The 27,271-nt window shown below is 40.9% G+C and overlaps 4 protein-coding genes across 8 annotated transcripts in view; 2 read left to right on the top strand and 2 right to left on the bottom strand.

Annotated features, from left to right (window-relative positions):
* The window catches only part of ACSBG1 (acyl-CoA synthetase bubblegum family member 1), a 38,434-nt gene extending 25,745 nt beyond the window's left edge, over positions 1-12,689 (top strand). For 2 of the 3 annotated variants that reach the window (XM_065847900.2, XM_065847898.2), the window contains exons 7-14: positions 1,873-2,022; positions 4,113-4,289; positions 4,809-4,990; positions 5,950-6,183; positions 6,763-6,980; positions 9,560-9,699; positions 10,710-10,956; positions 11,633-12,689. In XM_065847900.2, the coding sequence (XP_065703972.1) occupies positions 1,873-2,022; positions 4,113-4,289; positions 4,809-4,990; positions 5,950-6,183; positions 6,763-6,980; positions 9,560-9,699; positions 10,710-10,956; positions 11,633-11,709 (1,425 nt within the window). In that variant the 3' untranslated portion in view covers positions 11,710-12,689. The remainder of the gene's footprint in view (positions 1-1,872; positions 2,023-4,112; positions 4,290-4,808; positions 4,991-5,949; positions 6,184-6,762; positions 6,981-9,559; positions 9,700-10,709; positions 10,957-11,632) is intronic. The other variant, XM_065847899.2, reaches the window with a different exon arrangement.
* LOC136106993 (enhancer of mRNA-decapping protein 3) overlaps positions 1-27,271 on the bottom strand; it is a 361,619-nt gene that overhangs the window by 32,272 nt on the left and 302,076 nt on the right. The gene's annotated exons all lie outside the window — the stretch shown is intronic.
* Positions 13,099-26,919, bottom strand: IDH3A (isocitrate dehydrogenase (NAD(+)) 3 catalytic subunit alpha). The gene is made up of 11 exons (XM_065847901.1): positions 26,787-26,919; positions 24,796-24,858; positions 22,545-22,628; positions 21,084-21,198; positions 20,348-20,535; positions 19,959-20,092; positions 19,148-19,250; positions 19,005-19,069; positions 17,180-17,264; positions 16,542-16,694; positions 13,099-14,719 (listed from the first exon to the last, which is right to left on the bottom strand). Exons 1-11 carry the CDS (start codon positions 26,811-26,813, stop codon positions 14,636-14,638), a joined length of 1,101 nt encoding a protein of 366 aa, XP_065703973.1. The 5' UTR covers positions 26,814-26,919; the 3' UTR covers positions 13,099-14,635.
* The window catches only part of CIB2 (calcium and integrin binding family member 2), a 47,874-nt gene continuing 47,252 nt past the window's right edge, over positions 26,650-27,271 (top strand). The window contains exon 1 of one of the 3 annotated variants that reach the window (XM_071813770.1): positions 26,650-26,714. The gene's annotated coding sequence lies outside the window, so the exon portion shown is untranslated. Of the gene's footprint in view, positions 26,715-26,928; positions 27,268-27,271 lie in introns of those variants that run through there. The other 2 variants (XM_065847904.2, XM_071813769.1) reach the window with 2 other exon arrangements.

The raw sequence follows: 27,271 nt of genomic DNA, 5'->3' as shown, positions 1-27,271 counted from the left end.
AAAATATGAGGGTGCATAAGAAAAAAATCTCAGCACAGTTAAAAAAATACAAATATGATCTTACTATTTCTATTTCTTAGTAGAAGGAATAAGTGCTAGCAATTAATTCTGGATCAACATTCAGTTGCCGAAACCTAGATACCTGAGAATTGATAGATTTGAAAATGCCCCCGTTCAGGTGTCATGTTGGACATGTCTTCTCAATGGAGAAGGGCAGCCGTGAGTGTCTGACAGTGGCCAGAGTTTATGTCCTCTAAAGGAAAAATCAGAGATCAAATCACCAAAGGCAGAAATGATTGTTTATTAGGTTTGATGTAAAGCAAACCACTGGAACCACATGGCATTTGATAGAAGGGATTTGTGCTGCAAGTTGACAGCTAACATGTAATGAGCAATTGCAGAGCCCTTGTTCCCTAATCAGTGCGTTTCCAGAAGGCAAATGCAAAGTCTGTAGGGTGTGTGACTGTTTGTTTGTACCTTTGACACTCCCTGGAATAGGAACACTGTCTGTTGCAGGTCCTGTTCAGTAAACAAAGCCAAGGCAACAAATTCCCAGTGATTAACACATTCTGGTATGAGAAGACAGTAAGGTCAGGAAAACAGAAACAACTGCTAAGTCACTAAGAAACAACTGCATCCTTGACACCTCCGGATTTCCAGGAGCTGGTGAAATCAATGCAGCAGCGTTCTGTGGGAAGGGATAGGATGTGACAGGTCCTCTGCTGCTGACAGAGCTGTGCATTGTACCACCTCTTTTTCCAGGGATGACATTTGTTGGAAGAAAGTATAAAACTGATGACTGGTAATTAGAACAGTCCTTAAGACAGCCTTGCCACCTAAGAAAAGGAAGTCTAGGTGCCACAGCAGCTAACTGTTGGAACCTTGGTAGCACGCTGGCATTGGCAAAGGTCTGAAGGAAACAAGAAACTCCTCAAGCACAGGCTCTCATTTTTTACCTCTGCTGTCCTTCACATCACCTCCTTTACTGCAGTGTGGTCCTAGAGAGGGCTCCAAGAAATTGTCGAAGAATAGAGGTGCTGCATCTTGCATTTGAGTCACAGTTCTGTAGCACAGTCTGAATCATCTGATTCCAATGGGAAGCTGACAGTTTGGTTATTGACTTTCTTAAAAAATGTTGTTACACCCTAGTGTTCAGCTAGCTTTGAAATCAATGGTGCACGCAGCAGCACATCACATGCATGTAATAGAGGTATCTGGGAGAACCAATATAACACAGAGGATCAGGTCCAGCATTCTCCTGGGCCGATTTATGCTGCACAGAAGTCCAGCATCATAAGAAGTTTAGCTCATTCTTCCATGAATGGAAGTTGCGACCAGCATCACATGCTCGTTTTGCTATGAAATGGCAGATAATTTGGGTAAACATTCACACATCTAGATGGTGATGCTTTTGCACAGAAGCTTTCATCCAATTGCTTTATATTGGGGGACAAGGAATTATAGATGGAAAGTCACAACTGTACTCTTGCTTAAAAATGATGCATCCAGATTCCTTTAAATAAGACTTGAAATCATTCCAACAGCGAGAGGGAGTAACAGAATTTTAGCCCCAGTGACTTGTCCATAGAATCCATCTTGGAGGAAGAATAGTATTATATTACCATTCCCTTCTTAGGCACTGAAAAGACTCATGACAGCACAATTTGATGTAGTCTATATTCAATTTGCATATAAAGTTTTACACTAGTCTTATATTTCTTACATAGGCAAGACTTGGGGAAGCTTGTCTTAAAAAAATGTTCAAAGCAAGGCACTGATGTTTTCTGCCATTTTTGAGACTGAGAAGTTGCTGCATCTTGCCCATATTTTGGAAACCATTTGATATCCTGTATTTTCTGTTACATGTTCTAGATGGAAGAATTTCTGGAGCTGGGAGATGATGTATCTGATACTACTTTGGATGATATTATTAACTCTCAAAAGCCGAATCAATGCTGTGTACTAGTATACACATCCGGAACAACAGGGAAGCCGAAAGGAGCCATGCTGAGTCATGACAATGTATGTATTTCAGACTCTTCCTTTAGCATAAAAATAGAAAAGTAGGAAGATATTTATTCCCTTGTTTTGAAATGACTGGTACATGTTAGAATCTTGAAATCCTTTTGCTTTTGCAACATAGGGTACTACAGAGCAATATTCAGAACGCAATTGGCTATTTCTGGTAAACTAGAAGCATAGTAAAGAATGGAACTCCATTCAAACTAGCACTTCACAAAGTTGAACAGTTTATTACGGATATTCACTGGGTGTTTTGGTGAGATATAATGCATATATTCATAAATAATTATTCACAGATTGCCAAAAAGTCTCTCAGGTGGTGTCACAGATCATCTTAAATAAATTATAAACATCAGCCAGCCACTATCAAAACAGTCTGATAGACTGCTTTTGTAAATTTGATTAAAATTGGAGGTGGATGTGTGTGGTTTTTACTTTGGCATTATTATATTCCTAGACTTGGGTTTCTACATCTGTCACTGGAGGACAGTACAACTCTAGTGCAAAGTCTGCACACTTAAAATAGCCCCACCTGTATTGTTGCGAAGATAAAATTTTTCAGTGATAGAAGAAAGCAAAGTTATTTGCAGAAAGGACTCGCTTCAGAGGTCTGCTAGCAAAGATTGGGACTGCAGGGGTTTTGGCGTTTTTTTAATTTTTTTTGTTAAGGTGCCTGAGTGGGAAGTGGTAGGGAGCCTTTCTGAACACACAGTCTGTCTGTGAAAGGGCTGGTCTAAGTTGTGGCCTCTCTTAAAATAATGCAGAAACTGTTGCAGACAAGCACAAGTGAGGAGCAGGAGATCAGCGCGGGAGTATCTGGAAGCAGAACACAGTGGACTTGATAGACAAAAAGAGTGATCTGACATTGCAGCTGGTGTCACTTCCATGTTAGCTGCCAAACTATTCCTGGCTGCTGATTGCTAACAGTCTATTTTTATGTTGACGAACAGTGGAAAACATGCCTTGTCTGTAACTGCGCTGCTGCCTTCTTTAGTCAAAAGATGTTTCCCACAGTCCATATGCAAAACCAGTGCTGAGTCAGTCATACGTGCACCCACACGGATGTGCGGTGAGTGTGCCTGCGCGCTGCCAGGCTTTGGAGGGGAAGGAATCAATAATCAATAGAGGTGCAGCTCAAAGGCATCCAATTTTGCTGGCCGTTCTTCCACAGCCACTTGTCCAGTGCTGCCATCTCAACTGGAAGTGTCCTGCTCTGACAGCATGCTGCTCCTTACAAACCTCTCCTGAGAATCTGTATTTCCTTAGACCAAATGTACACTCGTATCTTCTAATTTATTACAAAGAAAATGAGCTGGCAGGAACATAATGTGATAACAGGTGTTGCATGTGATGTGTATCTCTCCCCTGACATCTTGAATAATCTCATTTCTGTCTCCTGCCCTACCCGTTTTAGATTACAAACTCCTTAGAGAAAGAGCTGCACATGTTTTAATCATAATCCTCTTTTGCTATGTTGAATAGCAAATAACTGTTAATAATTAACAGTTACTGTACAATATTGTATGCATTGGTACAGAGTATGCCTTGCATTTGTATCTTTTGCCCCCACTCATACCATTATATGTATGTGTGGGTCTTCCACGTGGTATATTCTGATAATGAAGATAGGCATATTTAGCATTCTTGAACTGCATCTTCTAAGACAAAGTGGGAATTAGGAAGAAGGAGGGAAATCATCATACAGTTTCACTACGAAGTCAAGCAGCACATCTTCAAAAATATTCACGTATGCAGTGCCGCTTATGAAGAAAGGGGAAAGGGTGTGGGGAGAGTCACTTGTGAACCCTTGGTGAATATCCCAGAGGCTTCCAGAGGAGCAGAACACACCTATGATCTCCCTCATTAGTGCTCAGCTAGGTGTATGTTGCTGCTAAGTACATCTTACTTGTGATGGAGAGTCCCACAGAGAACTGACAATCTGGTGTGTTGTCAGAGGTTGCAATGTCTTCAGCAATTTTTGTGAGCACAGATTCTTCATTGTTACACTAGCATAGCATGAGGATCCTTAGTTTGTATTAAAAGAAAATGAAAAAAATCATACTTAATGTGTTTTATATTTATTTAAACAGATAACTTGGACATCAGCACATTGCAGCAGAGCAGGAGATATGCAACCTGCAGAAGTCCAGCAGGAGTCTATCGTCAGTTATCTCCCACTCAGCCACATAGCCGCGCAGATATATGACCTGTGGACTGGAATCAAATGGGGAGAGCAAGTTTACTTTGCTGAGCCAGATGCTCTGAAGGTATCTGTCTTTTATTGCACCTAATTAAACTTGCGCTTCTTCCTATTAGAAAACATCCCAGGGAGAGAGTATGACCTTTGAAGAGGAAGAGAAAATGAAAATTGAGCCTCCATTATTTTAAGAATTACGGAAAAACAAAATCCATCAGACTGGTTGATCCAGTACTCTATACTCCAATTGAAATGTATAATCAGATCCATAAGCTTCTATTAAGGCAGAAGAATATGCATCTAAAGCAAAAGAAGTGTAAGCAATTTTTGGAGGAAAGGGAGGCAGAAGGAACTAAACTACCTGTGCGTTTTCCTCCATGTGTACCTAACTCCCCCGATGTGTCAGAGCTGACATGTTAGTGCATATGTCTGACAGAAGTAGGTTCATTAGTCCTTTTTTGTATCCTGCATGTTTAGTGATGTTCTACATGTTAGCACTGCAAGGTGCAGACTGCGTGCAGCACCAAACCTCTTTATCGCTGCTGTGGACCTTTTGCAATGTTTTAAAATGATTTAATGGATTTAACAGGGCAGCTTGGTCAACACACTGAAAGAAGTGCAGCCAACATCTCACATGGGAGTTCCCCGGGTGTGGGAGAAAATCATGGAGAAATTAAAGGATGCTTTTGCTCAGTCAGGATTTATGAAGAAGAAAATGCTCTCATGGGCCATGTCGCTTAGCTTAGAGAGGAACCTAAACTGCTCCAGCAGGTATGTATTATAACGAATGAGATTTCCGTCAACCTGAAAGTAGCTATCTGCTTTTAATAATCTGTGAAGCATCAGTGAAAAAAGTCTAAATAGGTAAAATTTGGCCTGCCAACACAGCAAATGCAAGAGGAAGGGTGTAGTTAGCAATTACAGTAGGCTGATCTTAAATATGGGTGACTGTTAAAAGTGTCCCTCCATCCTCCCCGAGAATGTACTTCCACTAACACACAGCGCATCATGCAACTGTGCAAGTGTTAATTACTAGTGTGAGGAAAGGGCAGGAATTTGCAGGAGGTGTATGAGAGGGAGAAAAGTTGGGGGGACAGCCCAGACGGATTGGCTCGTGACAGCTTGGGATGTGCACCATGTGAGTAAGGACATCTCATCTCCACACAGAAACTCAGGGAGAGCCTCCATGAATTCCCTGAACTCTGTTCTGAATTACATTGGTGTTTTACTTCATAAGATTGCTCACATAAAGAATGTTGTATAAGCTCAAATATTAACTTAATTCACAATTCTTTCCTGTGCCAAAGTTCTTTAAAGTGTCACACACTGAAGTGAGAAATTGCTCACAGAAAATGGTATTCCACAAGATCATGCAGTGGTACTGCTTTGCTTATCTGATCATTCAGCTCCTAAGGTCCTGCAAATTTCAGATTTTAGTGGTGGAGGTTCTCAGAGGCACATTTAGCTGAAAATCACGAATACAAGAGCTTGGTTTTGTACAATACATTTTGATAGATTCTTTATGTATTTGCAGTATTCAGACACCTGAAGAGTTAGAGTTCACTAGCAATGAAGGACACTGAACCTATTCAAACTGATGTAACTTTTGTCAACATCTAAACCCAAATGGCAAATATATCTCTAAACAAAATTTCTGTCCAATGTTGTTCGAGAGATTTCATAGGTTGCTCTGACTTCCTGTCTCCTGTTCTTGTGTGTTTTGTACTCAGCAGTGATTTAAAGCAGCTCTGGGCAAGGTTAGCAGACTACCTTGTGCTTTCAAAAATACGCAATGCACTGGGTTTTTCTTCCTGTCAGAAGCACTTTTGTGGTGCTGCTCCTCTTCACACAGAAACCCTGTATTTCTTCTTGGGTTTGAACATCACCCTGTACGAGGCCTATGGGATGAGTGAGACCACAGGCCCACATTGCCTATCTGGGCCTTACGTGTACAGGCAGCACAGGTAATTTTACCTTTTTTGTTTTTTTTAATAGGATATGTTTGTTATATCTCTGAGAAGATTATTTATTGAGTTCAGCAAAGATCTCCTTGTTTATTTTATTTTCTCTCAATGCATTTCCACTCTGTTGTGACTTTTGGAGGCAAAACAACTTCCAGGTCAGCAGCTGAACCCATCACCTCCATAGCATACCACACTAAGAGCCCTTTATAGTGATCTACAGCATTATATGCAGAACACAGTTATTAAATCTGATGTACATCCTAGCGCTGGCCCAGGGTAGGATAATTTTCAAATGTGAGACCTCAAATATAAAAGTGTTTTTATGCCTGAAGATACAGAGAGGAAAAACAAAACAAAAACTGGAAAGCACAGGGCAAGAGCCCAGAAGTGCTTATATACTCCTAACATATCTGCCCTAGTGAATTAATGTTCCATAGTTTCCAAGCAGTTACAGCAAGGTGTTACTTACAGTCACTAATATTTTCATAGCTTCAGGGATTTGGAATGTTAGATGTCTTCTCAGTATTATGTTTAACGTTTCTGTGCTCCTTGTGGTTTTTTTCTGCCCTTCTCCGATAGCTGTGGTAAACCAACACCTGGCTGCAAAGTGAAATTGGTGGATGAAGATACAGAAGGCAATGGAGAAATCTGTTTCTGGGGAAGGACTGTTTTCATGGGTTATTTAAATATGGAAGACAAAACAAAAGAAGCCTTTGATGAGGATGGGTGGCTGCGTTCTGGAGATTTAGGAAAACTAGACAAAGATGGCTTTCTCTATGTCACTGGAAGAATTAAAGGTAATAAGCAAAATCTTGCTCCCTAAGAACAGTTCACAGTTCACTGTTCAGTCACATGTCAGATGTGCCACATTTAATTAAGTGTCTTTCCTCTGATGCCAACTGTGTTGATCTAATAGGAATGTAAACCAGACTTTTCTATGAGGAAGCAATGGTGTGCCACATTCATGAAAGGTTCCCTGCTAGTCTCTAATGGGTAGAGATGAGTCAATCAGGCTTTTTGTCTCCCGGGCCTCTATTCAGTATTAGTTACAATTATTAATATAAAATAACAACACAGGTTTAATATGCCTTCTTTGATTCTAATGATCCATTAAGCTGTGCAGTTTCCATTTGAATCTAGCTAAATTGTCTTAATTGCACTTCAGAATGTTTAGACAGTGACAACCCTTTGTTATATAGAAGTTGTTGCTGTAGGTCAGAGCTGGGTTCCTCTGATGCCTTAGGTGATGTGTTTGGTAAGACCAGTGTTGAGGCTCGAGAGCAGAAGGGCAAGTTAAAACTAAAGCAGTGAACCTACATATTATATGAGTAGAGCACACAGCCTGAAGTCTCCCGTGAGCAGGACTAGTCACTTCCTTACTTTTCACAAGACATATTCAGTGAGTGGGATTGGTCACAGTCGAGATGTAACTGAAGAGTATTTGAAAACTGAGTAGCTGTCATGGAGTATATGGCAAATCACCAGGGAGGGTAACACGAATGAATGAATTCGTCATAGGATGACAGTGTCCTGTTAGGAATTGGGACTTAAGTAAATACCATTAATAGCCTGCACCAAGTGCAGCTGTTTGGATTTTAACTTGCTTTCTTGTTGGATTCATTTTCCTTTAGTGTAGCAGTTAGCAACTCCTCGTCACGCTGTGTCATAACATTTGTGTTTCACTTACATCTTTCTTGATTGCTGAACTAATAATAGTTGCTCTAAATTACAGGACAGGTAGACCATCTGGGATAAAATAACTGTCTGTCTAATTTCATTGAAGTTTTAAATCCAAGTCCAAACAAGATAAAATCTAATAGCAGTAAAGATGCTTTTCTTCTAATGACTGAAACAAGACTTCTTTTTGTTCTGTGGGTCATATGAGTTTTAGGAAGCACAAAAATGTAGCTAGAGAAGTCTGTACAGGGGAAGTATCTGTAGAGGTGTGGAAAATGTCATTATAATTATTACAGTTGTCTGGATCAGCTGGGAAAAAGCTGACAGACAATTTAAAAACAAGGGCCAGCGAGACTGGTAGAGGATCTAAGACAAAGACAGGACTCAGGCAAAGGGAGCGGGGAGTGAAAGGAAAAAACAAAGGAAAAAATAGTTTGGATACACAGCTCACTTTGATACATATCTGTGGTTTGACGGAAGTGTCTCGTTCTATAAATGCTACTTGTGCTTCCTTAAATGTCTGCAGTGTGGGGACCAGGGAGAGAAGTAAACTTCATAATTATGAGATCAATGTATATTCCATGCCAGAAGGTTGAGTATAGACTGGAAGTTACTTCTCATTGTATTTGTCATGAGCAGTATAGATGATATATAGTATAGTATACTATATTATACTGTAGTACAGTATAGTATATAGGATAGATAAGACCCAAACCTGTGACTGCTGGAAGGTGCTATATTTCCCAATTGCCTCAAATCTTCAAGTTTATTGCTGACAGGGAATGAGGTACCAGCCCCATCCCTAATACAATCAGCTGCATTATCACACAAAGGACGACTGGTATATGGTTTGTCTGCATTATTTACTGGAGCACGTTCTGAAAAGCCAGAAAGACTAATTTTTCAGGACAGCGAGAAGTCACTGGTGTAATAAAAGCAGAGAGAGATGAAATTTATTTAAATAATACTCAAATTTGTAATAACATCAATGAATATATGTATTATAATTCAGAACGATTGCATTCAAATAAAATGCACATTCCTTAATCAACAGAATAAGGTATCAATACCATTTTTTACAAACCTTAAAAATATTAAGATTTCAGTCTGTCATTATATTCCTCTCATGTCAAAAGTAGGGCAGGAATCACTTCTTCCCCTGCAAACATCCTCTCTTGAGATCTTGTCTTCTCCCTCCTTGCTCTCGTCTCTCACTTCTTGCCATGTTGCTTTTATGGAGCTTTTCCAGCTCGTTTTTGTCTGACCCCTCTTGGTGGCTTTAAGAATTAGTTTTAATCATGAGTTTAAGAATGAACTTGGTGAGATAGCAACAGTAAAATGGAGAGTGAATCCTGTGCTAATTGGAAAGAGATGATTGCTCACAGAAAAATTCCAGGTTATGCAACAGTGCCTGTAGAATAAATACCTAACCTGTTACTGGGTGATGTAAAAATTACCTGGAGCAAATATGTTGTACTGAGAGAGAATTGAGAACTTGAGCACATATTTGAAAAATACTAGCTTTTTTTTTTTTTTAAAGAAAATTAATTAATAGGCTTTGTTCTCTTTGAAAACTTTCTCTTTGAAAAACATCTCTCTGATTCTTTATGTCAGAATAAGAGAAGTGGGTTTTTCCAGATATTAACCTGATCTTCAGAATGTATTTGAATTCAACTAATAGCCTTTCTTTTTTGCCTAGATTTGATTATTACAGCTGGAGGTGAAAACGTGCCTCCAATTCCAATTGAAGATGCTGTTAAAAAAGAACTCCCGATTGTTAGTAATGCTATGGTGATTGGAGATAAAAAGAAGTTTTTGTCAATGTTGCTGACCCTAAAGGTACACCAGTTTTAATACGGATTTCAGTGAAATCATACACCTGCACCTAACAAAACAAGCAGAATTTTGAACCGTTTGTAAAAAGACTCAAAATTAGTTAGGAGGATGTTAGTGAAAATAAAAATGTATAGCAGCTACAAACCAAATCCTCATGGTCTAAACTTCTGGTTAGATGATCTGCTAAACATCTGTGTGTTTACTGCTGTTTCTCCTATGCATAAAAGACATTTTTTATTTAAATGCAAAATTTTAACTAAGAAATGTTGAAAGAATGAGTCTGTGTAACTGAGTACAGTAATACCTTTTATTCTTACAGATGAGCAAAGCCAGCAAATGTTTCTGTTATGGGCAAAACCAGTTCCTAAAAGAAACTTTTCAACAGAAATGGACTTTCCAACGGAAACATTTCTCTACAAATTTTTGCTTTTGTATAACACAAGGAGGATGACTGTAGAACAAAATAATTAATAGCTTTGCTGTAGTAAATGCTTCAATTGAGACATCACTTCTTTCTAAAACATTTGCACTTTGTTCTGTGTACATACATAGTGAACGAGCCTCCAGTTTTTCTCATGTTTAGCAACGGTATTCCCTATTACAGGTACAATAGAAATACCGATTTAAGAAGTCTGATTTCAAAGAATGCTTCTATCTCAAGCTGTTTACATTACACCACAGTAATTCAATCTAATGATGACCTAAACCCTCTCCCATAATGAAGTAATTTGGAAAATATAGTAGAAATTCAGGGGCTATAGATAGACTTTATTGCCTAATTCATGGACAGGTTTTAAGTCTGCTCATGTCATCTGTGTATAAGCCAGAAATATTTGCATTTGGTAGCCAAGTGGAAAGAAAAACACTGTTCCTGCTTTCTAAGGCTTACAGAATGTTTCAGTGTTGATGCTGAGCTTCCTTCACTCTTACTAGTTGGGGAGGACCTGATCAGAGAAACATGTAGTGCCTTGTAAGAATGAGCATTTAATGATTCACTTAATTTGATATTTTAGAGCGTGCTGGACCCAGATACGTCTGATCCCACTGATGTTCTCACTGAGCAAGCCAGAGACTTCTGCCAGAAGACTGGCAGCAAAGCCACTAAAGTATCTGAGATTGTAGCTACAAGAGACCAGGCGATCTACCAGGCCATTCAGGAGGGAATCGACAGAGTCAACAGGAACGCTACTAATAGAGTTCACTGTATTAAAAAATGGATAGTCCTGCCAAGGGATTTTTCCATTTCTGGGGGAGAACTAGGTAAGATTTACTGGTTTACATTGAGGTATATGCACAGTAAAGAGGCTGCTGATCTAAGAATATTCAAATACAGTTTTGTATGCCAAATTCTGGGTACAGCCACTAGAGGGAAAGGCAAAACCATTATCCAGCATGTGTTATAGAATACAAAAACTGGAGATTTTGCTGTGTACATGTGCATCAGTCTATGCTCATTTACAAGTACAGCTCTATACTTAAATTTCAGATTGCTTTGGTCAATTAAACAATCAATTCTGGTTAATTCCTTGTGCATTACAGTATTAGTAACTTCTAGTAATAATACTGAAAATTTCTCGTTTGTTTTAAAACAAAACAGAGAAGCAAGACAGTGAAAACCTGACATCAGAGCCCCCAGCACATTACCAGGCTCTTTTAATTAACTTTGAGATGTTTAAACCTTTAAACTATTTTTAATGAAAATAGTAGCAATAGTGAGTCATCACCCTCTTATTTGCAGTACCCTTGAAGTTCTCATGCTCCTGTGGAGCCAACCTTACATGCTACAATTGCTTCTCACTTTCAGCAGGTATCTACAATTAGTGGGACATGTTCTGCCAAACAGGTGCTTCCATAGAAAATCTTAGGAACCAAAGCTCAAACTAAGTAGGAATTCTTGTTCGTGTTTCTGCTGTTGTGACTAACTCCCTCTTTTAAGGTCCGACAATGAAGTTAAAACGGCTCGCCGTGCTTGAGAAATACCGAAAAGAAATAGACTCCTTCTATGAAGAATAAAAAGTCTTTCAGCCAAGCATGAAGATCAATGTATGGGCTAAAGAATTTCCTAATTGAAAGCATTAATGAAGATTTCTGCTTGTTTTGGTTGTGTAGTCCATTGAACTGAACCACTAGAAAGCTGCCATCAGTTTAGTTGTTCCGGCCTCTCACCTGATGGTTTTGTCCTCTTACAGAAGCATCTACACAGTATGTCCGCTCTCTAATGTTTTTACTTATGCCGCAAATGATTGAGGTTAAAACGTAATCTTGTGTTGTATAAAGCAGGTATAACTAGTTCCTCCAGACTGAAACACTAACATTTTTTATAGTGATCTTCCCCTTTTTTTTGCGTTCTACGGGATGTTGCCTGTAGCTCATGATATAATTTGGCAGATCAGTAGTTAGCAGTACTGCTTAGTGAAAATGTTATAGCCTCCAGTGGTAATTATAAAAAAAAAAAAAAAAATCAGAAGGGCTGTTTTTTTCCTGTCCCAGAGTTTATTTTTGTTCACTAACAGGAAATTTCAGAACCTAGACACTCCTCTTCCACTTTTACAGGGGCTAGAATGAAGACTTTTGTGAAAACAGCCACTCGTAATTTCTTAAATCCATGTTGAAATAAGCATTGCTATTTATCATAAAAATGAATAATAAAGAAGTTGGAGGAATAGCTCCCTAGGACTGAAAGACATAAGGTAGCAAATAAAGTTGCACCAGGGGAGGTTTAGATTGGATATTAGGAAAAATTTCTTCCTGGAAAGGGCTGTTGGGCCCTGGAACAGGCTGCCCAGGGCAGCGCTGGAGTCACCATCCCTGGAGGGGTTTAAAAGATCCAGAGATGAAGTTCTCAGGGACATGGGTTACTGGTGGACTTGGCAGCGTTGGGTTAATGGTTGGACTCAATAACCTTAAAGGTCTTTTCCAACTAAAATGATTCTATGGTTCTGTGAAATATAGGAGCTCTCACATTAAAGTGCTATTATAAAACTTCTTTAAAATTGTTTCATGCACTTTTTTTTTTTTCTAAGCAGGAGCTTAGAAGCAATGTTTGTCACCGTGTATCTGCATGTTTCAATGTTCACATTTTACTAATTCTGACCAATGCGAGCTGCATTTCTTCTTCCCCATAGAAAAAGGTCGTATTAAGTGAAGGACGTACTTGACAAAGTTGTCTAAAGAGTTTGCTGTTAGTAAGCGACCTCTGGCAGTGTTACAATGGCAAACACAAGCAGGCTCCAGGCACTGTTCGTGATCAAAAACCTCATGCAGAGTAGGGTGCTGTTTCCAGGAGAGCTCCATTACCAGTCTCACGCATCTTCTACACTTACAATTAGTTGCAAGTACCAACAATCAGCTGAACACATATGACAAGATAGCAGCCTAGAATTATAAATACAAAACAAGCAATAGGACTTGGAAAAGTTTATTTTTCCCCATTTTGTGCGTTGATGGTAATTCAGAAGTTCTTTAACAACATTAATCTAAAGGAAACAAAGAAGCAGCAGCTTGTAAAACACAGAAAGAAATGTTGCCCTGTTCACCACAAGCAGCGTGCAGGAGGAATAAAGCTCACTGTCCCTCCTCCAACAGGCTGTTAGACTACAAAAAACCCCAGGATGTTCACCTCATGCAGTGACGCCAGAACTTACTCTAAATTGGTTTTACTTCTGAAACAACCACTCTTAAGAGAAAGTAACTAAGTGGTGTAATATCTATTAATAGAATTCAGCTTTAAGAAGCCTGGTTCTGGCAGTAGGGACAATCTTGTGCTATAGTCACGAGTTTTAAAATACACATTTTCTCGTCGGGTGGCAGCATACCTTAAGACATATGCATCAGAATGTCTCATAGGATGACCTGTAGGTGATGAAGGGAGGGCACAGAGTTGCTTTTGCACCCATTAAGCTTAGTAAGCAAGGAAAAAAATAATCTCCAATCTCATTGAATAGGGATGAAATGCATTTCTGGAATATAGGCACCAGAGCCAAACCTTCAATTTGCCTTAATCTACTTTGGACCAGTCCCTTACATTCAGAGTTTCTAGGAGAAAACGACCAGTCAATAGAGTAGGACACACTGAACAGCCTATGCATAAACACAAAAAGCATTCTAGCAGAATTAATGAGATATTTAGTATAAATTTGCAAAGTTAATACTTTCCCCTCACAATCTATGGCAGAAGTAATTTTGTATAATTTACTCTCATTAGAACTCTGTTGCAAAGTGTGTTTGAGAGAAGAAAACTTGTAAGAGTTATTTTGGTAGACAGATTTGAAAAATAATTTTTACTTCAATTGTTCAGCCCTTGCTGGTTAACGGTTGTGGGCTTTTTAAAAATACACAAATAGATTAAATATCTAGAATTCTGTATTCCTTTCTTTGTGCCCTCGGAGGGCAAGGCTACATTTCATGATTCACCAGGGTATCTACAGTGGCTTTTGGATTGCTTTTAACATGAAATTGCTATTTTAAGTTATTTTATACCCGTTTCTGTTGATGAAGGTCATCTTGTGCTATTGTTAGGCTGAAAACCTATCTTTTAAATTTCAGTAAGTTCAATAAAGTAGGTTTTAACCATTAAGGTGCTTTTACAGTTCACTAATTCTGTTACTGGTTTATTTGCATAATGTTTCACTGTGGAAAGTAAAAACCTCCAGTTGAAATGGAAATAGTAGACAATTCCAGTGGCAATAAGAGACTTCACTTACATAAAAACGTTCACCAGATGACAGAAATAAATAAGACAAAGCACTTCGTAAAGTCCACTGAAAGCAGGCACAAGCGTCTTTTGTAGCCATTTGGACTAAATTTATTAATGGAGGGGCCTTAACTAAAAAGTTTGCCCTCTTAAGAGACAAACCGTATGCGTTTGGACATGAGGTTATACATAATGTACTCCGCATGGTGTGTCCTTTGGAGTTATGACAAGGAGGACGAGAGCAGTTTAGTCTGTGTCCCGGACTCTGCGGCAGATCTCCTCTGTGAATTCTGAACACTTGGCGCTACCTCCCAAGTCTTTCGTCAAGACCTGAAAGAAAGAAAAGAAATAGCATTACTAAAATGTTTGGTGGGGCTAGTCTGTCTCTGAACACTTCTATATGCTGTTCCTATATGTTGTGTATGGATACTAAACAGGGGTGAGAAGGAAAACACCAGGTTTGAGATATTCTGTATCCTTTCATCAGAAAGGACTGTGCGGACAGGTGGAGAAAACCAGAGTATGAACATCAAGCATTATGTTATCAGATCCCAACATGATTTTATTTTAGCTACAGGAAGAAAGTGCGTTTGGCCAAAGCTCGGCCCAGTCCTATGGCCAAGTCCTATGTTTTTGTTAAGAAGTTTGTCCTTTGGAAGTAAAACTCATATATGAAGGCTCAGCACAAAGGCTGAGAGTCATTCAGTATGGTTTTGGGGTTTTGTTTTGTTTAAAGGAAACCCACACAGAAGAAACACACATGGCTCTTAATGCTGCATGTTAACAGTTCCTTAAGTTTGCTTAGTTTAGTTAAGAGATGGAAAAATGCAGAGTTAAAAGAGACTTTTTCATCAAGTACAACTTCTGTCTGGCAGCATGAAGACAGTAAGATAAAAACCAAGGGTGGGCAACATCGCTTGTCCAACTTAAAGCAGTCTCAGAGGTAATTGAAAATCATTAGTTTTCCCCTTACAGGACACGCACACAGACCTTGATTAATTGGCTGGGGCAGAGGGGGAAATAGCAAGCAGGAGCGGCAATAAAGGTTACTATTTTAGGATCTTGTCATTTTAACTGCATTATGCTTCTTCAATTTAAAAATGTTCTCTCTATTGTGAGCACATAATCATAACATTGTAAGTAACTAGTAAACAAGTAGCCATGTCACAAAACTTGCACTGTGTTATCTTCCGTAGAATTACTGACCTGCAGATGGAGGATTTCATTTCCAGAGCAGTAAATGGGAACTTTACAGGAGCACCTCTTTATTCACTTGTAAGTTTAGATTTTTTTAACTGGCTCCTACACACAGTAAGATAGCTGCAAACAGACCACTTATGAAATGATGACAGCTTTTTGTTTAAGCACGCTTGTTGCTTTTCATTACAAAGCAGCTTCTTATGCTCCTGCCCAGGATAATTGAACCAGCATGGCTTTTTGCTAATTCTCTTTAACTGCAATCTTTGGGAGCTTTCCAGCTATGTCAAAGGATGTCAAAGCAGATGAGTGAAACAATAAGAGAGCACAAATTCATGTCAGGTTTCGGAGCATAAGTTCCTGTCATTCCCCCCCCAAATATCCCATGGGAGTCTCAAGACACTTATTGCCAAAGGAAAATCTCAGGGAAAATGTAAATACTACATAAAAACTGTTACTTTGTAGTCCAAAAATGAGTGAAAGCAGTCAGGAGGAAATAAGAAAATGATTGACCTGAGCAAATGGGAGCAGAAGTACTACAGTTGGATGATTAAGCCTGTGAAAGGCAAATGAGTGTCCTTCACTTCAGGATCCAGATTTAAATATATATGCTTCATAGGCATTATAAACTTCACAAGTGAAATACCACTGGCTACTTAAACCTCTAATCCCCTTCATGAAAAAAGACATCCAGATCTCGCTTTTAGAGTTAACAAAGCTGTGGAAATATAAGATGAGTGTTACTGAGACATAAGGAATGCTACAGCCTGTCCTCATTACTGAGCTGGGCAGATTTAATACCACCACAGATCATATAATGACTGTCAGAGAAGGAGAGTGGCACTGCCCATGCGTCAGACCAGCACAGCAGGTCATCCACTCTTCTGATATTAATTTTTGCTGTGACAGAGTATGATTTTAATTCACTGCATTTATTTGCACACCCTCATATTACCTTTCCATCTTTAATTGTATCAAAGCAAGCTGTCTCAATTTTTGTGGCGTGTTTGTGCAGTCCCATGTGGCGCAGCATCATTACAGCGCTCAGAAGGAGGGCAGTTGGATTTGCCATGTCTTTTCCTGCAATGTCTGGTGCCGTTCCATGAACCTAGAAATACAAGTGAACCTATTTGTTATGATGTCAATGTGCTGATTGAAACGTCTGAGGCAATTCAAGCGTATACAAGCAACCTGAAACACGGTCCTCATGCACAAGCATGTTAAAATAGGACTTAATTCACTGTGATATAGTGGAAAGGAGATAGATCAGAACAATTCTGTTCAAAGGCATCAGAAAGGGGGAGCCAAGTCACCTAATATCTCCCAATTGTGCCCCTCAAGTTGTGTCTCACAGAGGGTATTTATCTTATGAAAAAGGGAGAAAACAAAGTGTCAGTAAAAAGATGTGCAAAAGACTATGTGCAATACATCAGCTACTCTCTCTGGGTAAAGTTTCAGCATCTTCACAGTAAAAAATAGTCTTATGGAGAACTTAGTTAAATGACAGCCATGTTGTATGGCATGGCGAAGTTTCATATTCTGAAGTTGAGATAAAGTAGTTATTACTACTCTACCTTGCATACAAAGACTTACCGATTCAAAAATCGCAACTCCATTAGCACCAATATTTCCACTGGGTGTTACTCCAAGCCCCCCAATCAGTCCAGCACACAAATCACTGAAAAAACCAACAAGTTTTTCCATATACAGTTGCATCTCTGCGAGGTATTAAAGTGTTTCTATTTCTCATTTTATTGCAACTATAACTTATTTTATATACCCACACAATCTGAGAATAAAATTGAGGAAGAACAGATGCTGTTAGCTGCTTGTACTCCATTGGAACATGTGAAAATTTGTGTAACTACTAGCGGGAGAGAATTGAATAAAATTAAAAGGAAATTCCAAATACTAGAATAAAACTAATTAAGGCATAGGCACAACAAAAGGTATTCAGAGCACAGAATACCTGTAGAAGTCTCAAAACCGAGCAAAAATGGTAATGTCCTGTTCCCCGTAACTATCCAGAAGTCTTATTGCCTCTGAAAAGGCAGCAGAACTACTTCTTGTAAGTAAAGTCCTTCTAAAAATCATGGAAGAATGTTGCTCAGGTAGACAAATTACTAGTAGTTTTCAAGTTAATTGTATGTAGCTTAAGGAACAGGTTCCAGGTGACAGCAGCCCAGCCTTCCCCCTCTCTATACTGAGCAGCCCGTGAGTCCCAAGCCTGACATTACCAGATGATGAGATATAAGCAATTTGCATTTGGTTTGCTCCAAAAGTAACATGGGGAAGGACGAACCAACTGTGCCGTTATCATACTGTACCCTCAAAGCTGAACGTACTGACCAACAAGGTCAGTGAAAATCTTTAGAACTATGGTATTCTTTACGGAATTCCTATGAGAACTTTAAATCGGTGATAGTGAAGGAGGTATGGTGAGCTGAAATATTGATGATGGGCCCTATGGACTCCTCTACCAATTCTTAAAGCAAGAAGTGTTAGTTGGAAGTGACAGCCAGCTTTATCAGAGAGTACAAGCTGAAGAGAACCTCAACAGGCATTTCTTCTCATACGTAAGTTACCTTTACATTTATCACCTGTACAAAAACAGGAGGTGCATTCTAAGATGTAAAGCGCTGTGGAACTTATAAACAAATTCTAATGTAGGCTATTTTCTCAATCTCTTCTTAGAGGTGTAAGGAGAAACAATGTTTTGTTGTACACTTAAAAGTTCAGATTAAGACATTTAATTTTACACATAGTATCTAATTGAATTTACACTTCACCTAAACATTTTACAGAGTGGAAAATGTGTGCTGACGGATTTTGCCTTCAAGATATCAAGTACCTCTAGTATTAACGTTACTCAATTTGATTTTAATTAATTAATTTCATTTAATTTGAAGATGAGGAAAAATACGATATGTAAAACAATCTTGTAGGATATTAGGAGGCCACATGTTTCATTCTTCAGTGACCATGCAGAATTACATAACTGTATGGCCAGGTGCTCTAAATATCATGGTCTCACAGTCATTGCACACAATCTATTTTAGTGCTTAAGATTAGAAAGCTTTTCCCCAGTATCTAACGAAGTGTTCTTTATTACAATTTAAGCCATTAAATTCTCCACACGGTTGGAGAAATTTCTCTCCTGCGCCATCTGAACAATATTCATAACCTCCATAAGCAGAAACATTGTTTTCTTAAATGAGAAGCATGTTGTCCCAACTATATATTAATAATTGAAATGTAATAATACTATCTTTTCATTCCATTTAGAGTCTGATTTATAAAGTTTTAAACTCCGCATGCATAAAATCATCACCCCTCTGGCCAGCAAATCCCCTGAATACATGTCTGGCAAGTAACAGTATTTTACACGTTGGGACAGCTTAAATGAAAATCTCCATACCTGAGGATGTCACCATACAAGTTTGGCATTACAAGCACATCGAATTGTGATGGATCCTGAACCATCTACAAAGAAATATACTTTCATTAAGGTTCAGAATTTAAGCCAAAAGATAACCACAATTAAAACATGTGAATACTCACATTCAGACACACAGTATCCAGATACATTTCATTAAATTTAATATCTTTACAGTTTTCTGCTGCCTCTCTGCATTTTCTCAAGAAAAGCCCATCAGACATTCTCCTGCAATTAAATAAGCATGAGAATACTGCAGTTATTAAAAGAAAGCAATACTGAAGGATAAAGCAAACTGCATGCAACAGAGGATTAAATAAGAATATCAGAGCGCAAAAACTTAATTTGTGACTAATTATCCTTTCTGTTAAATATAAATAATATTTTAAGTGTTACAGTCAGAGAACTTATGCCTTCTAAATTTCCTCCTAAAATATTTTTGCATCAGTAGTTTAACAGGCATACATTAGTTCTCAGAATGACTCATATCCATAAAGGCGCACTGGGTTTGTAAAGGTGGTGTCCAAAATACCACATGGGTATTTTATATACATATATATATACATATATGTACACACACCACTCAGTTCAGTATAGAGGGGCTTGGAAACAGTAAAAGACACTGGCCATCTTCATCCTCAGTTTTAAAACTCATTTTCCTAGTTTAAGACTATTTTTAAAGTAAGAGCTTCGCAAGGAAAGTCACAGGATTACTATAAACTTGCTAATAAAGACATCAGTATGTAACTATTACAGCCCCATCAATAGTAGGGCAGTGTTGTCCATTTTCCTTAGGAGGCCTTTACTTACTGCCCATTTTACGTACTGCCACTAGCGTCAACAGAAGGTATACACTTGAGGAAGATTTTTAAAGCTATTTATAATTGAATGCATATTATCATTGGCTGCTCTTCTCAAAAATAAATGTCAACATACATAATATTTGCCTTGTGCACAGCAGTAACGTGGCTTCTCTGATTATTTCGGGCGTACTCAAAAGCAAACTCTGCAATCCGCTTGCTGGCTGCTTCTGTGATCAGCTTGATGCTTTGCACAACACCGTCCACAATCTGAAAGACAGCAGGTGTGTCCATAGCAAAAGCGTAAGCTCATTTTTCAGGCCACTAGTATGGATGTTTGGAACAAAGCAGCAGAATTCTCAATAAGGCAGTCTTGACAACGCATTTCACAATAAAGTATCTTTTTTTATGGGTAGCAAACTCAAACCACCCAGCCTCTCAGTACTAGGCCACCGAGAGGGGGAAAGTTCCCGTTCATGAAACACAGAAACCCCTCTCAGGAACACACAGCTTCCAGCAACGTACCACATGCTCAATTCCGCTGTATTCGCCTTCTGTATTCTCTCGAATGGTGACAATGTTCACATCTGTATATGGGGTTTTGTACCCCTCAATTGAGACGCAGGGACGTACGTTTGCATAAAGGTCAAAGGTTTTACGCAACAGCAGGTTCATTGATGGGTGCCCGGCAGCAATTGGCGTCTTTAAAGGCCCTGAAGAAAAACCAAGACAAAACAAATATACCAGAATGAATGAAAAGATATAAAACCCTCCTTGAATTTGAGAGTTGAAACTCTAGGTAAAGTACTTTTACAGAGGATCTCCAAATGCTGAAATGCCATGGAAATTCTCTGTGCTATGAAGAGCACTACTCAGTGATGTTCATCAACTGCTTAAAGGCCAAATCGCATCCTTTACATGGAGTAGCAGTTTTTACAAAAGGTTTTCACTGAAAACAACTTAAGAAGTTGCTAGTTGTTAGGAATACATTTACCGCATACTATTGAATAGCAACTGCATTAGAAATGCGTTCTGCATGGAGTCCAAAGGCTGGTATATAATATTACCTGCAATTAACATATTTCTTAGAAGATTTATGAAAGTTATGGCTTTGAAATGAAGGACTGTTCCAAGACTGCAGAACAGGCTGTCCCCTATAATTAGCCATTTTGTTGTGCTACAGATAAAGGACTTTGGCTTTATGTCAGACTCACAATAAAAACAACAGTATTTAATATCTTTGTATTAACCCCTCAAGTACCTTTTAATCCCATTTTGTTTTTATCCATGGATTCTTTGGCATCTGGGGGTATCATCCACTTCCCTCCTGGTCCTTTGATAGCTGTAACGTTCCTCTCTTCCCACTGAATAGGAGCCTAAACACATTTACTCTACATTAACTTAAATAGCATTACTTTTCTTTCAAGCTTTAACTTCCCTTTCACAAAAAAGGTGCGCAAGCAATTTTGTCCAGGACTTCTTCAGCAATTTTTCTCTGGTGAGTCAGAGTAAGCACGAGATGTTAGAGCTCAAAAATAAACTTTTTAAAAGGATTAAGTTAGTAAAAAATAAATAGAATGAGCAGCATATCATAAGCTTGAATACAGTGATGCCTTCCTAGACATCATATACAAAGAAATACACATCAAATACATAGAGTTGCAATATACATGCCATTTCTTTCAAACTCTTAGAGCTGTTGAGTTCCTTGTACAGCAGAGACAGACGACTTGAAAACTGAATTAATTGTGAACCCATCATCTATACTGCCTGGAAGACAGTATATAACATAGACATATATCTCTTATCTATCTGAAAAATCTGCAAACATTCCACAATGCTCTCTGGATTCGCATTCACCATGGGAATCTCCTCAGTGGAGCCAGGCTGCCTCCCCTTCATTTTATAGGGAAGGACCACAAAGGGAAAGATCCAAGGGCTTGCAGAAGAACCAGAACCAATCTGAGTACAACATGCGAGAGAATTCCCTTTAAAACAACCAAGTCTGATGCAGTGTTGCAAACATGCACTCACACACAAACCTAGGTCTTAGTCCTCCACACCTGCTACTTGACACCCCAGAAACAACCCCAACTATTATAAGAGAACTTCACTTTTTCCAAATCTAAGTCAGATGGTTGTAACAGTAAGGGAATATGTCTCAGTGCTGTTACTTATGTGGAAGAGTAACTGGAATCTCTCCTGAAAAGCTGTAGTTCCTTTCAAGGAAACTCGACAGTTCTGGTGAAGTTCCTCAGACAGGCAGTAAAACACTCCTTGGATGTACGTAGTTTTCCTATCACTTAAGTGAATGTATTTAGCTGTGCAGCAGTTTAATTTCTAAGTATAACCCCGTCCTTTCGCAAACACTTTCACCTGCACTGGAAGTCGCAATGAATGAAAGAACAACCTCTATCAGCTGCTCAGCATTGTTATGTCAACAAGATGATTTCACATGATATATTGAGTTCATATTTCCAAAACTTAAAGGCAGCATTTTCTCTCAATGCTCTGTTCCTCTGCCAGCAAACAGTCCCAAGCCTTGCCTTCATTTGACAGTCCTATTTTTTATTAGCTGAACCTTCAGACTCTTTCTATTGTCAGGAAGTTTTAATGGCTGAAACATGACCCAGTCTTTTGGAAGTTAAAGAGAAAACATTTCAATACACCTAGTTAATACCTGTTGAAGCTAAACTCACAAGGCAAGACAAATCTGACTTACTTTGGCAGCATCGAAGATCTTCATGACAGCAGCAGAAATTTCAGGTCCTATGCCATCTCCTGGGATTAAAGTTACTGTTTGTGCCTGGATGAAGAAATATCAGCAGTACAACAAATGAATGCTTGTTTTCTATGTAGAAAGCATTTTCATGTGTTGTAGGAACCAAGTAACTATTGGAAAATAAAATAAAGCTTTAATTGGCAAATATTCACTATGGAGAATAGCAGGACTGGAGAGGAGCAGGAACGCCTAGCTTGCTTTCAAAGGGAGCGTGCAAACATTTTGAGAGAATTGTTTAAAATCTGCGTGCTCTCTATTCCTGTTTCCAAACACCAAGGTTTCACCTGAAAGGCGGGTTCCTGCTCAGTGCTCCGTGAAATGAAGGATCTCAGCATGCCTTCTGCTTGAAATTTGGAGAGGAGATACTATTGCCTAGTTATGGCCCTGCTACCCGTATGTCTCCAATATTATCAACATACTGACACATGCTGGAAAAGACTAAATTTACAAAAGGCTAAATTCACCTTAAAAAACCCAACTCACGCACACCTAAACTTCTCAAGTGGCTTCCTAAAAATCTCAGACCCATTTTTAACAATACCAAGTAATGTTCCTCCTATAATGTTTTCAGTCTTCCTTTTATCATCATCAGACAGATCAAATAAATTGCACAGCTCAGGCTCACTGAATAACAGGGGAAGAATGTTCTCTGCTTTGATTAAAAAAATAAGTAATGATCGCTATTCTAATCATACATTCCCCAGCTCTCTTTGCTGTATTTAAAAATTCCCAAGAGTTTTGTATGGGCTCATTGTTACCTACAAAAAAGGCAGCTCAGATACAGCATGTTTTGCAAAACCCCAGTTAGAATCAACTCACAAGATACATTTCCATCCTTCTCCACACAGAATATTCAGAACTGCAACATCTACTGACCGATATTTTTTAACTAATTTGAGCCAAAGAAATTCACTACGCACAGCAAAAGAAGCGGCGCTTCAGGTACAAGAACACGAGATGAGTTTTTTGCTGCGTGGTGCTGGTGTTTCACAGCGCAGCAGGACTCCTGAGTTCTGAACACTGACATGGTATCGACAGTGTTGAACACAAGCCCTATGGGGAGAGGCTGAGGGAGCTGGGCTTGTTCAGTCTGGAGCAGAGGAGGCTTAGAGGTGAGCTCAGCACTCTCCAGAACGACCTGAAGGGCAGTTCTAGCCAGGTAGGGATTGGGCTCTTCTCCCAGGCAGTCAGCAATAGGACAAGGGGGCATGGGCTTCAACTCTGCCAGGGGAAACTGAGGCTGGAGATGAGAAAGCAATTCTGTGCAGAGAGAGTGGTCAGCATTGGAATGGCTGCCCAGGGAGGTGCTGGACTCAACGGCCCTGGAGGTTTGTAAACTGAGATTGGCCATGGCACTTAGTGCCACGACTGGGCCAATGGACTGGAGTTGGACCAAGGGTTCAACTTGATGATCTCTGAGGGCTTTTCCAACCCAGTCGATTCTGTGATTCTGTGACAGAACCAGAGGTGCCTCAGCTTCTAAACAATTTTACACTCTATAGGATATGAGCAACCCTTCAGTTTCTTTTCTAGCTGTTCTACAAAACTTGTAATTAAAAGCCACAGTTCCTCTTCAGCATTAAGTCGCGCCTAAGGGTGCATGCGGTGGTGCTGAGCTCTGCTTCTGCCTGCGCAGTTTTCAAGGCCGCCTTTGCTGGAAAATAGTGTCCTGTGGACACTTCAAACACAGACACATAAAGAAGGTAAAATATCTACAAGGAAATACACAGTCGGTGTCTAAAATACTTTAAAGATGGCCTTGAAAAGGCAGAACTTCAGATGCAAGGTGTGCTAAAAGCAGCAGTAAAGTAAATCTAGTGCTTGGGGGAAAGCCTGCAAAATAAAGAAAATGAGAAGCTTCTCAACAATCTTTGCACTTTGCCCAATACTTGCCCATTTCCAGATGAGTTTCAGACGACTGGCTTGTGTCCGTATTTTGGGAAAAGTTTTCATGCCACTTCTATCTTTTGCTAAAGCCTTTTTTTTTATGACTTACACTTTAATTTGCAATTGCCCAAGACAGTAATTAACCAGCAGAAATACAGCATGGCATTAAGAGCATATATGTTCATTTATTTAGCCTTTATTTTTTGAGAATGTAAAAATAACAACAGCAATCTTATAGAAGTAAATTTCTGAACCCCTTTCTTGAGAAACTTCTTAAAAGAAAAAATGGTACTATTATACTCACAGCACTACTAAAACTTCTGGTCACCTGTTTTTGGTTTTTGAAAGCACCTAGCAATCGAGAAACCTGCAAGAATAGAAAAGAAAAAGGCGCTATTTTACTACACAAATGGGATTTTTAAAAGTTAACAATACCGCAGCCAATCTGCATTCGAAAATCATATTGCTTTTAATTTGCTGTCTGGAGCTAGCATAAAAACCCAAGTGAAACAGGAGCACGGAACGCCGTGCCAAGCTGCCCTCTGCCGTTCCGCGCACCCACAGCCCGCGGGGTATTCTTAGCACAAGGTAACGCCGGGACAGCGCGCCACGAGGGACACGTCCTGCACTATAACCACAGCCCCTACACTCTGCACATCTGACATAAGATTGCGCTGCCTCCAATAAACTAAGGATTGAGATCTGTGGAAAGCAACGTGAAAAATCAAACACCTTCGCTAACAGTTGGGTGGGCAGTATCTTTACACGTTTGAGGTAATGTTTCCAAAACTACTTTGCATTAGTGTTGCTTCTTCCACTCAGACCGCAGTGAATTTTATTCTTCCACCTTTTACATCTGTAGGTTTTGTCCTGTTGCCTTCTGCGTGCCTGACAGTTTTTAAAAATCATAATTGAAACGCAAGTTAAAGAAAAAATTCACCATAGCAACAAGTCTACGCAGCATAGTCAAAGAATTACACTTTCCAATATCTGAATGTTCCAAACTGGCATTAGGCTTCAAAACTGGGATGATGTCTTGGCATGAGCTCTCGCTTAGCTGAGCGCCACAGACAAATCCCCAATCGGATCAGTATCGATAACTGCAGAAAAATCACAGCCTGCCAGTCTTAACCTTCCTCTCCAGGATTTTTCATGCCTGACTTGAAAATCAGAAGACTTCTAAGTGTAAACAGACTGCTTTACTGCTACCATGCTCACCTATGCAGTCTGTCTGCAGCCATCAGGCTGCATAGGAATATATTTGACAGCAAGTGTTCCTCTCCTGGCCAACTTGTATCTGTTATCTCCTATCCTTACTGACATGTATGCTTAAACATCGCCGTATGGCAAAAGGGACTACTAGAAACAACACAATTCTTATGTTCATTATAATCAATGCTGTGGGAGAAGTTAGAAGAGTTAGAAGTGGGACAAAGTGCGGCTGAGTGCTCGGTGCCCCCAGCTCCGCACACCGAGCCAGGGCAGCCTCAAATGGGAACCATCTCTCTTGCCGGGGATCATGGGCCTGGCACGTTATACTTATTGATACTTAAGCTCAACACCTGTAACACTAGAAGAGAATCAGCCAAATCAAAACCGATGCATTCCGACCCTAAAGCCATGTGTGGTGATTCGCCCTTGGCAGTTCTTCCGCATTTTCTCAGGTGTGTGAAGCGGGGCTTGCTCGCTGACTTCCGCAGGCTGCTCTTTAAATGTGCAATACGAATTTCAACCGCTCATGGCAAAAAGCGGCAGCATCCGTGACAGCCGCAGGAACCGCGGAACCAGCTCAGCGCCGGTAAACCCGAGGACACGTACCCGGCCGGACAGCAGCGGCACACCCGGTACCCGCGGCTGCCCCGGAGGGGCCGCAGTGTCCGGCACCGCTCGCCCTTGTCAGCGATGACGTTTCGAGCCGTCACTTGCAGCAGGCGGCCGGGGGAGCTCCCAGCAGCACCCGAGGGCCGGGCCCGGGCCGCTGCCGTGACCTTTGCGGCGCGACCTCCCCGTCAGGCCGGCGCGGCGCACAGCGGGATGGCGCGGCGGGACCCGCGGCCCGGCCACCCGCGCCCGTTACACTAACGGCGGGGCCGCCATTCGGCCGCCAGCCCCGCGGCCACGGGGAGCGCTGCCAGGGCCCGGCGGCACCGCGACCTTGCGGGCGGGCCCCTGCGGAGACAGCGCCTGCGGGGCCACCGCCCGGGCGCCACCGCCCCGGACAAGGTCACACGCGCGCCCCGGCCGCCCCCCCGCCCCGCGCGGCGCAGGGTTCGCGGCGTGTCCCTCCCGGCTGACCGTAGGCATCCACGCGGCCGCAGCCATGATGCTCCCGGGCAGCGCGGCTCGCTGAGGCCCCGCAACGCTCGCGCCCGCCGCGAGACCGGAACCGGCGCGCGGAGAGCAGCACGCCCCGCCCCCGCGGCCATAAAGCCCCGCCCCCGGGGAGAATGCGGCAGCGCTGAGGGGAGGCGGGAACGGCGGTGTCTCGGTACCTCAGCCACTCAGCCGTTACCCCGCGCTGAGCCTCCTACATCTTGCTCTCGGTAGCGGGGCTGTCCCCGTCCCTTTGCGCCCCGGGGGGGGAAACATTCCTCCCTCTCCTTCGCTCCCGGCCCGGCGGTTCGCCGAGGGGAGCGCCCGGCAGCTGCGGGTCAGCGGCCCGGCCGGTGCTGCCGCAGAACCGTCGCTCTCGCGGTGCGTGAGGGGCCGGCCGGGCTGGGCCGGTGCGGCCGGAGGACGGAGCGGGGCGGGGAGCCCCGGCTCTGGGGCTGAGGAGGTAC

Source organism: Patagioenas fasciata, chromosome 12, assembly GCF_037038585.1.
Source record: "Patagioenas fasciata isolate bPatFas1 chromosome 12, bPatFas1.hap1, whole genome shotgun sequence".
In the NCBI taxonomy this organism is placed as follows: Eukaryota; Metazoa; Chordata; class Aves; order Columbiformes; family Columbidae; genus Patagioenas; species Patagioenas fasciata.
The sequence above is the reverse complement of the archived record's forward strand: the minus strand, read 5'-3'. Positions and strand labels throughout refer to the sequence as shown.

Coding starts and splice junctions, on each gene's coding strand:
- IDH3A (XM_065847901.1), bottom strand. CDS start 26,813: ATGGCTGCGGCCGCGTGGATGCCTACG. Junction 24,859..26,786: donor CGGCCGCGTGGATGCCTACG/GTCAGCCGGGAG, acceptor CTATTCTTGCAG/GTTTCTCGATTGCTAGGTGC. Junction 14,720..16,541: donor ATACAATTAAAGATGGAAAG/GTAATATGAGGG, acceptor TCTTTCTTTCAG/GTCTTGACGAAAGACTTGGG.